This window comes from Macrosteles quadrilineatus, unplaced genomic scaffold (genome assembly GCF_028750875.1).
Source record: "Macrosteles quadrilineatus isolate MER2022 unplaced genomic scaffold, UCM_ALF_1.0 Scaffold_19__1_contigs__length_3004403, whole genome shotgun sequence".
NCBI classification, from domain to species: Eukaryota; Metazoa; Arthropoda; class Insecta; order Hemiptera; family Cicadellidae; genus Macrosteles; species Macrosteles quadrilineatus.
The window spans coordinates 1,092,696-1,106,334 of record NW_026542612.1 but is presented as its reverse complement, the minus strand read 5'-3'; the positions used below and the strand labels follow the sequence as shown (position 1 = coordinate 1,106,334).

The 13,639-nt window shown below is 37.9% G+C and overlaps 1 protein-coding gene across 4 annotated transcripts in view; it reads left to right on the top strand.

Annotated features, from left to right (window-relative positions):
• The window catches only part of LOC129005277 (uncharacterized), a 111,995-nt gene that overhangs the window by 75,781 nt on the left and 22,575 nt on the right, over positions 1-13,639 (top strand). For 3 of the 4 annotated variants that reach the window (XM_054434118.1, XM_054434115.1, XM_054434114.1), the window contains exons 3-8: positions 117-172; positions 2,243-2,364; positions 3,476-4,273; positions 6,076-6,422; positions 6,687-6,808; positions 11,271-11,384. In XM_054434118.1, the coding sequence (XP_054290093.1) occupies positions 117-172; positions 2,243-2,364; positions 3,476-4,273; positions 6,076-6,422; positions 6,687-6,808; positions 11,271-11,384 (1,559 nt within the window). Of the gene's footprint in view, positions 1-116; positions 173-2,242; positions 2,365-3,475; positions 4,274-6,075; positions 6,423-6,686; positions 6,809-11,270; positions 11,385-11,923; positions 12,017-13,639 lie in introns of all 4 variants that reach the window. The other variant, XM_054434116.1, reaches the window with a different exon arrangement.

The window sequence follows — 13,639 nt, the reverse complement described above, 5'->3', positions numbered from 1 at the left end:
ATAAAAAATATCAATTGATTGATCAATGTATAAGGAGTTTCAAAACAGTATAACTAAGTATATTCATTCCTAAGGCTAAATATTTATGTTTTAATTGATGTTTTTCACTGTTTCAGAAGACAATCGAGCCAGATATCAGGAGGAGGCAGCCCCATTCCAGTCTCCCCACAAGGTAAATAAATACCCCCGCCAACCTGCAGACTAAGCGAATTCCCATTTACCTGATTGGATTTTCAATTAAATCTATTTAAATGGCATTAGGTTTCACAAGTAACCAGGATTGCTGATACAGGGAGGGTAATCAATTGTGTTTTTAGTAAAATATTAATAGCTTAGTATCAAAGATTATTATGAAATAAAAAAATTGGCCAAATGTGATTAAAATGCATCCTTAATCAAGCAAACAACAACATTTAATTATTTACTAGTGTATCTGTTGCTCGAATTCGAGCAATTGCTAAGTATTACAGGCGTTATTTTAAAACGAATAACAGTCATAATTTCTGATGACTAAAATATTAAACTCAAAGATTATGGATATAATCAACATTTATTGTGTATAGTGTTTTCTACAAATAGCCTTACTCATAGCCGCATTAGGTTTCCAAACACATTATGTGTCCAAATGCCTAACGACACGACTCATACCGTCCTGAGCGATAGGGATCCTTGAGATTCGCTCTAACCTTTCCGCTCCCATTCATGGGAAAGTTTTCATTCCTTTTCTTTCTTAGTTTTTTTTTTTTATTTTAATGCCTGTGTGTATTCCTGGTTTCTCTTATTTCCCTAGCTACTTTTATAAACGTCTCAATTGTTTCCTTGTCACTCATCATGTTTTATTTCCTCATCTCTAGACCTCTCTTATCCAAGACTTATTCCTGTTCTCTCCTATTTGTCTCCTGAAGTAAACAATTTATAAATACATGACTCGTGGTTTTTATTTCTCCACATCTACATACTTCCTCTTCCACCATGTGAAATCTTCACAAATTCGCCTTGAAATTTTCCGTGTCCTGTTACAAACTGTGTTACATAATGGCCTATCTCCCAATCTTGTTCCAGTCTCTTTCTGATGTTAGGTATATATCCGAACGTTTACCTTTAAAATGTTAACATAAAACACTCTGCTCCCAACGCATTTGCCACTCATCTAATATCTCCTCTCTTCTGTTTCCGATTTAGTCCTACCCGCCTCCTTGTCTTCCAAAATCAACAGCTTATGCAGCAATTATCCAACAGTCCTAAAATTGAATGTGAAATCTTCAGGCGGCTGTTGGAGAGCACACTTAAACCCAACACGGAAGGGTGTTTGCTGTATTCGGCTATCAACGACAATAGTATTATTTGTATTTCGTTCGCGTCTACCAGTTAAAGTTTGTTGGCCTCCTCCTATTTGCCGACCTGTCCTGGTCAACGTCTTATAGTCTCCATTATGTCGAACTTTTTTTTTGTTATGTTTTGATTTTGTGCAAAATTTTAGTATATCCAGCTGTTTAAAATATTATTGTCAATTTCAAAGTATTCATCTGTTCAAATGTAAACAAACAGTTTCTCCCTAAGAATAACATGGGAACTTTGAAGGCCACTGGGGCAGAGCCCTGATGGAATTCCAAAGTTATTTTGTTTGATGGCAAAACTACATGCTAAGACCTTTCTAACTACACCTTCTTGGACATGGTGATCGGTAGCACCACCACTCCAAAACAATTATGACAAAAATATGCCTAGCGTATTAAATATATAGATTCTCACATTGGAATTTTTAATTTACAATTTTATGAATTTTCTCCATAACCGCTAGGCATACAAAAACGCTTCAATATACTAAGTTATTTCTTTTCTAAGCTCTAAAAATGGTTTGGGAAGAAATTGTAAAATTTTATGTTTTCAAGATCTAAAATGGGAAAACCAATTTTTATTCCACAAAACCCCTTCATAAATCCCCGTTCCCATAGTCCGATCATGCTGGTTTACGAACTCATTTGAATTAACATAGCTTTACACGTTTGTACAGAAATCAATGAATTCAATGTTCTTAACTCTAATGAAGAAATTACAAAAATACATCTAATCACAATCTCATTTGTGAACATTTCTAGAGGATAAGTAAAGTAAATATCGGTAAAAAGCTGAGGTTGCTTAAAAAAGAGAGCAGTAGGCAATTTTCTTTTGTAGAGTAGCGAGTTTCTTACACCACATTATTATGTGTTGTTGCCTCAACTTAGGTGATGGTATGTTCCAGGAGACAACCAGGCGCCACCGCCACCACCACCACCTCCTCCCTCGGCTGGGTACCCTGCCCCGCCTCCCCCGCCACCACCAGGACTGCCTGGGAACATCCCTGCTGTGCGACTCAACACCGAGGTACAGAGTTACTATACCACAGCCAGCACTTGTACATTGTCAATCATTCCCAACAAGTAAACCCAATATGCAAACTTTAACTTACATGTAGAATGTTCAATAAAGATTGATCATATAACTATAATTACTTATGGCCTAACATGTCTTTAAGGCAACTGTATAAAATTAGATAAAACCCTTTGGTAGTGGTAGTACTAACTTTTTTCACACACTCAAAACACAGGCAACAGCAAAAAGGCAACCCCTTATTCACTAACGTTTTGGGATAGATAGAGTATGCCATCTTCAATCTTCAGAGTGACCTACAGTATTACTACTGCACACTTGACATATTAAGTCACCCTGAAGATGGCACTATGCATGGCCTAAACATTGTTGCATAGAAGTGTTTTGTCTGTTTTCACACAGTCCTTGTCCAGAGAACACAAATCTACACTTTTCAGTATGACCTCATGCAATATCCATGAAGACGTCTTACCGGTACAAAAATAGTTTGCACATTAATTTCATTATCTTAGGTTTAGTATTGATATTTATACTTTAGATGTTCAAAGAGTTCTATAGGTTTATTTAACAAAGATTTCAATATAAATGTTATAAAAAGTTGTAGAAATCCAGCCTACACAAAGGTAAAATTTCAATGTAACTCTCTACGGTAAAGAAAAATAAATATAGAAAAAACAACTTTATAGTGGTAGTGTGTAGCTAAGTTGTTGTCATGATTTGAACAGGATTGTGGTTGTGTACAAATTTTATATCACGTAAAATAAGTAAGAAATGCAAAAACCTTACGCTTACACACCCTTGAATTTGTTGGACATTTTCTCCAAGACTACTTACTTATGTAAAAGAAAAAAATATTAGTATGCTCTAAGATTTTTAAATTTTTAATTAATATTGTATGATATGAATGCAATTTTAAGCATAGCATACTTTAATTTCTGATTTTAGCTAATTGGGGAACCTTAGTTTTTTTAGGTAAGCAAAAGCAGCCAATTTTCATACGTTTTACAAGTGTAGGTTAAAATTAACTAGGAAAACTAAAATAGTAGGTACTATAATTAACTGTTTTACCAAGACTAGTCATGAAGTCATATGGATATCTTTTCAGATTCCTGAGAAGAGACGTTCAGCGTATGAGCCTCCAGCTGCCATACAAAACGCAATGATGACCAAAGATAAGAAGCCATTCACATACACACCAGGAGGTCTGGATCTGTCAGAGATCAGGTCTCCGCGAATGGCAAGGAGGATCAACCGCAACGCTAATACCCCCGATATGGCCCCACTACCACAACAGTCCAGACCAACGTCAGTGCCCAGTGGCCCACTCCCTCCGTCAGCTATGGCTGCCATGCAGCCTCAGATAGCCATCCCTGTACTGCCTCAAGGCGGGGCAGTCCCTCACCTTCACCATGTAGCTGGACCGCCACCTCCTCCACCCCCACCACAAGCCATGCATTCTCCTCCCTCGCCTCCGCAACCTGTGTCTCCCCAGAAAGTGATAAATCGTCAACCGTCCCCACCGCCAATGGCCGTGCCAAAAATGCAACCTCAACACAGACACACAAAAAGTGAACCTCAAACATCGACTGCTGGTAGTATATACGTCCCTCCTATAGAAGCCCAGCAGCCGAGGGCTCAACTAGGATCCTTGTATATTCCTCCTATTGCCCCGCAAGAGACAATAAAGCCCCAGTCACCTGTCAGTCAACTCAATAAGGCCCCGACTCCTTGGATGTCTCGACAGAACCAGCAGACACCAAAAGAGGTCCCTCCCTGGGTGAACAGGGAAACCGTTACTAGTCCTCCACCAAACCAAAACCAGCAACCTAGAGTCATCCCTGTCCAAAGTCCTCCTCCAAGCCAACACCCTCAGCAGCCCCAAACCAGGATCATCCCTATCCAGGTAAGAGCAGGATCTCTTTGTAACTGTGTAAGCACATTTTATTAAAAAGTAGGACCCATGCTGCTCCGCAGCATTAAAATAAATATAATATCCAAGAAATAATCAAATTTATGATTTTTGATTGGAAGATTGAGTAATAATATCAGATATTAGTCATGTTTGCTAGATTGGTTTTATGTTGTTCCTCCCAATTTCAGGAAGAGGTCCTAATAAGTCAATAAGTCATTTATTGGGCCAAATTGACAATACTTGCATTAGCCAAGTCAATACAATAAAAATAAATTTAATACATCTTGATAACAAAAATTCCTTACTGTAAAAAATTCTATAACTAAATAACTAAACATACGCACATGACTTTGTGAATGACCACTAAAGTAGGTATTCACGGACGCTGTAAAACGATCTGTCCTAAAAGGAAAACTTAAATTGAGTGTTTACATTAATTCGAGCTTGCATTCGAGTTAATGGAATGCGATAGCGAGCGAGTTACTATTCTAGTATTGAATGACGGATTAAATTCCACCAGCGTTTACATTGTTGTTGTTACTGGAATAATGATAGCAGTTGCGAGTGATCTAATTGTAAGGCGAAAGTGAAGTATTCATGTATAATATGTTTATATTTAGTATGTTTAGTGAGTGAACTTATACAGAGCCGTATTTAGACTCGAAGAGGCCCCGGCGGCTCTCACCAGAGAGGCCCCTCTATAATCTGATTCTATGATGGTTGGAACTATAGAAATGCACGTGGTATTGCTTCAACTTGATCAATTGACCTTTTGTTTAAAACAATCCAATCAGCAAAAATACCTAGGAGACTAAAGTAATAAAAAAGTCTATCAATGTTTTAATTAATAATATTAGGAGTCTTAGGTCGGGGCCAGCCAGATATTTTAATTTCTTTCTTGATAAAAAAATGTTCACCTTCGGGCATCGGATCAAAATCAGATAGTTTTCAAATGAATTAATTTAAAATATATTAATTGATATACTATTAATTGGTTAATACAAAATCTAATCGTGGACATATGAAACGGTAGCGGAGGAATTGTGAACATCTTCTACATTTACGGCAAAATAGTAAACAACATGCTCAATTGTGGAGACATCATCTTTGTCTTCTGCGATCGCGGCAAAATCATGAACTGCGGAAAAATCTGCTTCTTCCGCTATGGTCGCTTAGAAATAGTTATCATCTTGCGCGGGTGCTGAGACTTCATCTTCGTCTCCTCTGATTGCAATGGAATCATGAACGTCTTATGTGGCCGGGGAGAAATAGTTAAAATTTTGCGCAAGCATGGAGACATAATCTTTGTCTCCTCCAATCGGGGCGGAATCATGAACGTCTCATGTGGCCGCGGAGGAATAGTTAACCTCTTGCGTGACCAAGAAGTCAATATTTATGTTTCCTGCGATCATGACAAAATCGTGAAGATCTTCCAAGTTCGGGGACATGATCTTTGACTCCCATGGTCTCGATAAAATCCTGGATATCTTCCGCAATTGCGGATGAATAGTACATTCCTACGTTGACCCCAAAATAGTAAAGACTTTTTGTTGTTGCGAAAATTTCACCAACGTATCACATGATTGCGGCGAAACAGATAATCGGTGAAGTAAATTTATCAAGAAAAAAATTTAAGGCCCTAGTGAGAGGCCCCCTCCTAGACTGGGGCCCCGGCAACCGCTGTGTCCGCTGTTAGGGAAATATGGCCCTGAGCTTAAATTAATGTAAGCACGCTTTTATAATCCAATTTTTACTTCTACACTTAAGTGTTTTATTCTTTTGTTGTTTTTTAGATTGAAGGCAAAGAGCCAGCAAAATCGAATGAGAGAATAATACCCATTCAACTAGAGGGTACTCCATCTCCTCAACCATCTCAAGCTCCATACTACAACCAACCTCCCAGCTACCAGCAACAGCAATACCAACCACCACAATATCAACAACAGCAGCAGCAACAGTACCAACAGCAGCCACAACAGCAGTATCAACAACAACAACAGCAACAATACCAACAACAACAATACCAACAGCCAAACTCTGGACGGCAGACCCCTGGGACTCCCCGATGGGTGAATCAACAGCCTGTTTATCAACACAACAAGTTCAACTCTGGTTCTCAATCACCTGTGACTGTGGAGCAGTAAGTCAATTTTACTAGATATTTATTTATGATGAACAAAAAGTGTATTTAGTTAGGCAATCTAGTACTAGTATTTTAGGTTTGTTTAAATTTGTTCTTTTTGTTATTTTACTAGTGGCATTTAATCGGTGGTCAAAATAATACACACTTTTAATAAAAAAAATAATACAGTGTTCAGAAAAAGTAGTCCAAACCCAAAAAATCTTTATGGAAATTTTGTTAACAAAAAGCAATACTACACTAATTTGTTACCCTTAATCCCAGGAACAACGGTAGCAGTCAGCCCCGGCCCAGCTGGTGCCACTCACAGACAAATGGCTCTCAATCACCTGCACCTGTTCAGTCCCAATCCTTCAAGGTGCTACAGAAAATCACTGGAACTGATGGTCAGTGTATTTTTATTTATATACTAGCTGTGTGCTTACTCCCCGTTATACGCTCGGGGATCTTATAGTATTCAGTTAAAGTTAAATTGAATACTACCGTAATAAATAAGGTGCAACACTAACGATAACTAACTTGTAAATAGTGATGTATTGGTACGTAAAAATTATTCTTGTTGATACCAGCGGTTCTAAGGAAAAAAACAGTACCAAAAACCAAATTTTACAGTTAAGAACTATAGTACATCCGACCAATTAAATGCGTTAATCCAGTTCCGAGGCTATTGATCTCTCTTGGTTTTGGATTTTCTGACAAAAAGTTATTGAAAATAAAAGTTATTTCCCATTAATTGAATTATTTGTAAACAACATTTATCGAGCGAAGCTCTTATACGTCGACTCTTATGCATTTCGTAATACGCAAACTCCTCCTAGACGGCTGAATCAATCGTTTTCAAATTTTGCATGGTGATAAAGACCATATCGGTGAGTGCCAACATCTATATGGCGTTAAAAAAGTCTCTCAGGAATCCGCCCCACTGGGTCTCAAAGTTTCAATGTAATCCTTATGGAAGCAGTATTTGACACATAAACAAAAACATATGATCAGCTGTTGACTTTTGAATGCAGTAGATAAGGAAATAGCTGAGAGTATTAATCCACAGATATTAGAACAGAAACGGTATGGATCATAAATATAATCAAATGACGACACTAGCTTGAAGTCCGTGACGTAGGAAGTGGTGAAGGAAGTGGTAAAGGTGAGCAGTCTGGAGTGTGGAAACTGTATATGACAATTAGATTTAGGTATCTGCATTCCTCAAATTCTATGGGAAGGGAGGAAAACGGGTCCGCAACGTAGGAAGTGGTGAAGGGAGTAGTAAAGGCAAGCTGTCCGGAGTGTGGGAACTGATTATGACGATTATATTAAGGTATCTGCAATCCTAAAATGCTATTGTAAGGGAAGGAAACAGGTCCGTGACGTAGGAAGTGGTGAAGGAAGTAGTAAAGGCGAGCTGTTCGGGGTATGGGATCTGTTTATGACCATTAGATTAAGGTATTTGCAATCCTAAAACACTATAGGAAGAAAGGAAAACAGGTCCGCGACGTAGGAAGTGGTGAAGGAAGTAGTCAAGGCGAGCTGTCCGAAGTGTGGAAACTGTTTATGACGATTAGATTAAGGTATCTACAAACCTAAAATGCTATGGGAAGGAAAAAAACAGGTCCGTGACGTAAGAAGTGGTGAAGGAAGTAGTAAAGGCGAGCTGTTTGGGGAATGGGATATGTTTATGACTATTAGATAAAGGTATTTGAAATCCTAAAATACTATGGGAAGGGAGGAAACCAGGTCCGCGACGTAGGAAGTGGTGAAGGAAGTAGTAAAGGCGAGTTGTCCGGAGTGTGGGATCTGTTTATGACCAATAGATTAAGGTATTTTCAATCCAATAATGCTAAGGGAAGGGAGGGAAACAGGAGTGTGGGAACTGTTTATGACGATTAGATTAAGGTATCTGCATTCCTAAAATTCGTTGGGAAGGGAGGAAAACGGGTCTGCGAGTAGGAAGTGGTGAAGGAAGTAGTCAATGCGAGCTGTCCGGAGTGTGGGAACTGATTATGACGATTATATTAAGGTATCTGCAATCCTAAAATGCTATTGGAAGGGAAGGAAGCAGGTCCGTGACATAGGAAGTGGTGAAGGAAGTAGTAAAGGCGAGCTGTTCGGGGTATGGGATCTGTTTATGAACATTAGATTGAGGTATTTGCAATCCTAAAATACTATGGGAAGAAAGGAAAACAGGTCCGCGACGTAGGAAGTGGTGAAGGAAGTAGTCAAGGCAAGCTGTCCGGAGTGTGGGAACTGTTTATGACGATTATATTAAGGTATCTGCAATCCTAAAATGCTATTGGAAGGGAACGAAACAGGTTCGTGACGTAGGAAGTGGTGAAGGAAGTAGTAAAGGCGAGCTGTCCGGAGTGTGGGAACTGATTATGACGATTATATTAAGGTATCTGCAATCCTAAAATAATATTGGAAGGGAACGAAACAGGTCCGTGACGTAGGAAGTGGTGAAGTAAGTAGTAAAGGCGAGACGTTCGGGGTATGGGATCTGTTTCTGACCATTAGATTAAGGTATTTACAATCCTAAAATACTATGGGAAGAAAGGAAAACAGGTCCGCGTCGTAGGAAGTGGTGCAGGAAGTAGTCAAGGCGAGCTGTCCGGAGTGTGGAAACTGTTTTTGACGTTTAGATTTATTTATCTACAAATCTAAAATGCTATGGGAAGGGAAAAAACAGGTCCGTGACGTAGGAAGTGGTGAAGGAAGTAGTAAAGGCGAGCTGTTCGGGGTATGGGATATGTTTATGACTATTATATTAAGGTATTTGCAATCTTAAAATTCTATGGGAAGGGAGGAAAACAGGTCCGCGACGTCGGAAGTGGTGAAGGAAGTAGTAAAGGCGAGTTGTCCGGAGTGTGGGATCTGTTTATGACCAATAGATTAAGGTATTTGCAATCCATTAATGCTAAGGGAAGGGAGGGAAACAGGCCCGAGTCGTAGGAAGTGGTGAAGGAAGTAGTCAAGGCGAGCTGCCCGGAGTGTGGGAACTGTTTATGACAATTAGATTAAGGTATCTACAATCTTAATATTCTATGGGAAGAGAGGGAAACAGGCCCGCGACGTAAGAAGAGGTGAAGGAAGTAGTAAGGTGAGCAGTGTGGAGTGTGGGAACTGGGAACCGTTTGTAGGAGTTAGATTAATTTATCTGCAATGCTGAAATGCTATGAAAAGGGATGGAAGCATGTCCACGATATAGAAAATTGTGAAAGAAGTAGTAAAGGCTAGCAGTACGGAGTGTGGGCAATGTTTGTGGCAATTAGATTAACGTATCTAAAATACTAAAATGCTATGGAAAGTGATGAAAACAGGTCCACGATGTAGGAAGTGGCTTAGGAAGTAGTAAAGTATGAGCATAGTGTGAGAACTGTCTGTGGCAGTAAGATTAATGTATTTTCAATCCTAAAATGCTATGAGAAGGGAAGAAAACAGGCCCCACGACGTAGGAAGTGATGAAGGAAGTAGTAAGGCTTGCAGTGCTGAGTGTGGGAACTGTCTTTGGCAATTACAATGATGTATCTGCAATCCTAAAATTCTATGGGAAGAGAGGGAAACAGGTCCATGACGTAGGGGGTGGTGTAGGAAGTAGTAAATGTGAGCAGTGTTGAGTGTGGTAATGGATTAATGTATCTGCAATGTTAAAATGCTATGGGAAGAGACTGTAGACTGTAGGTTAAAATGATTACGAAGCACGGATCGATACATATTTCGATACATGGAATCATTTACAATAGAAATTTACAACAGCTGATTTTTACTCCATAGAGGCTAAAAATGATTTTTACTCCCTAAAGAGTAAAAATGCTACTTTAGACCCGCAACGCATGCATTAAAAACGACTGTTTTTACTGCAGTATGACAAAAACAATATAATATGAACCCTTGATGACTCCGCTCAATTTTGTGGATGCCTCTGCGAAAGCCACCTAGTTTAATGTAAACATATCAGTAACAGCTAAAAAAAATAATCTTGATCCGAACAGCTGTTTGTTATTTCATAGATGATTATGTGATGGACATTGGGAGAAAACTTGACAAAAATCGCACAAAATCGGGTTTTTAAACTTTCGTCATTTTATTTAAAAAATAGTGAGGCCATATTTTAATGGCTAAAGACAATCTCGCTAATCCAGTGAATACATTAAAATGATTTGGATCTTGATAGCTACTCTCGTTTTTCAGGAGAAGGCCGCGTAAAATGCCTCTTGGGCCGTAACAGACAGACCGACAGACAGATATAGAGATTTGACTGGTTTCGGCTTCTTAAATGTATTAAACGGAAAAATAATCTAAAAACTTATAATTTTGAACAATGTACAGACAAAACTGAAATTTTATTTATATAGATATATTATTCATAGATAAGTTTAATCTTTGAAATAGATTTAAAAAATAATTATTTACCTAACGATTCAGTATCTCATATACCTGAAAGTAAAATATAAAACATTGCAAGTCCTCTGTTTAGGAACACCTCCCTCGCACAAATGTTAACCAAAATAATGAATACGTTACGATATGAGTACATACTTAAGGCCCGACTTTATTGGTATAAATTCATGCGTCTAGAAGTGACTTCATGAGTCAACCAAAAGGCACAATTAATTGGTTTGTGATTGCAGTGTACCTTAATATAATTATTAATGGGCTTACTTCTTTTCATTAACAATCCAGCTCAAACAAAAGCGAAAAAGTAACCTTTCATGTAATACATGAAATCAATAGTCAATTTGTGAGGGAAGATACACACGGATTACTACATGTTGATACTTCAGTCTTCTAAGCGTTTGTCGACCACCTACCCCATTTACAAAATGAAATTCCAATATCCTTGGATGTTATATACAGGAGCCGACCAGAACGACGCTCCGTACAACAGCCAGGGAGTTCCACTGAGTCAGCTGCGTAAACTACAGCTTTCTGATGATGATCGGGCTCTGATGGACAAAGTCAAGTCTCAAGGTATGTTCATTTCTCAAACAAAGAAAATAGGACTGGTAGGTGGTAAAAGTCAATAGAATCAAACAACAACTTTGTTGTAGCATCAACAAAAATTCTTACTATAAAAAGAGCAAAACACTAAAATCTTACTTATTCTTGAGCCAAATAGCCCAGTAAATGTACCCTCATTATTTATTTTATGTCAAGTGTTTAACCTAAGAATAGTAAATCTTTTTAAATTTAGAACTGTAGATACTAAAATATAGCTTCAATGTGAAATTAAGTGGACCATCTAGTTACGAGTAATTTATTACTGGACTTGTAAAATTGATCCTTAGTGTCAACTTCTCTAATCATTTAAAGTAAATGCAATTTAAAACATATTTACATGAAAAATATTTTAACATAAAACCAAACAAAGACAGTTTTAGTAGTCATTAAAGTAACTAGAACAGGACATTTATCTTTACAGAGGGAAATTCACCATGGATATGACAAATAGCAAAACTGTTATATACCGTACCCACAAAATTTGGATTTTAGGCAAATATTTTTATTAGTTACAGACACAATTGTACAAGAAGACGAAGAAAACCCAAGGTACAGAGGTGGATATATTCCATCCAAAGTCTTCAAAATGTTGGATGAAAGTGGTAAATTAGACAGTCAATTCTTAATGATGGTGCAGGCTGACATTGCATCAGGTGGAAGCTTCAGGGGATGCTTAAATTGATAATTCTTTTGCATGACAGGAACGGAATCCAAACTAGAAGCTATTTTTCTTATTAATTTGCTATGTAATGTTCATAATTTACATAATTTAGGGTAGTTAAAAATATAGTTTAAACCATATTTATTCCACTAAAGTGTAAAACAATATTGTTCAGAATTCCTAAATTACACAAATAGTTAGCTCTTAAAATACACAAATAGTTAACATTGAGACCCAGAAAAAAAGTATTTCCTCTTAAACTCTGCTGTTAACTTGTTTAGAAGAGGGTAAGGTAAGTTGGGGTAACTGGGCCCAGGGGGTAACTGGGCCATTGGCTGCTATTTCTGCTATTGTAAGAGTATTTTGGTTTTTGGGTGTTGGCAGCACTGCTAGGATGTATTTCCTGTCTAAAACATCAAACCTAACCTCTTTTATGATTGTTGTCCTTTTAATAGGTACATTTGAAAAGTTAGTTGTTTTTTTCTGAAAACATCGCAGTGTGATGACAACTTTAATATTATTTTGAATATTCAATGTAAGTGTTTTTATAATACTCGATACTGTAGATCTATAATACAATATGTAATTATCGTTATTACATCTAGTTCTGCACATGTGTCCAATAAGTTTTGAGGTTAGGACATGTGGCCCAGTTACCCCTTGAACTAATGCTTTTATGGGGTAACTGGGTCACATGTCTGGGGTAACTGGGCCAGGTATGGTCCCAGATACCCCACAGGACCCAGTTACCCCGGTGTTTAAGGCTGACGATTTGGTCAGGTACAAGAAGAATCGCCAGAGACCAGAATCATCAGAAACCAGTACCCCTTTAACCACCATACAACCAGAAACGTGTTCTTCTTCAGCCCCAAGAAGAACAATATTTAAAACAGATACGGTTTGCTCTGGCTAGAGGCCAGCCTTCCTTCAACCACTGTACAACCGAAAACCTGTCATACTTCAGATATCAGTGCAGTTGGAAGCCAGTACATCTTCAACCACAGTGCAACCACTACCTTGTTCTGCTTCAGGATGAGCACAGCCAGAAGTTGACTCTTCTTTAGTTGTACATTCAGAAGAGTAAAGTACTCCCACACTGCAGGGGCGTAAAAGCTTTGAAGAATTGTTGCTAGAAATTATGAAAATAGAGAAGAAAAAAACAGAAAATCCTGAGAGAAAAAGAAAAAAACTCGTCAAGAATTGTGAAATTATTACAACCCAAGACTATCTATTAAAGAAAGAACAAGAAGAGAAAGAGAAAAAGGAAAACATAGAGAGGAAAAAACTCAAAATGACAAAGAAAACTGAAAAATCAACTGGAGTAACCAAACGAAAAGTCATGAATAAGATATTTAAGATGAACAAAAAAAGGGTGTTTGACTATGAGTCTGACAGCAGTGATGGTTTGGATTTAAAAGACATTGTAGAAGAAAATGAAAGGACTTTGGAAGATGAGAACAAAATTGAAATGTTATGTAACGGTGAACAGTCCTTCGACAACCTTTCCAAACTGCAAAAAAATTCATAAAAAAGTTGGTGAATATGTAATATTTAAGTATGAAGG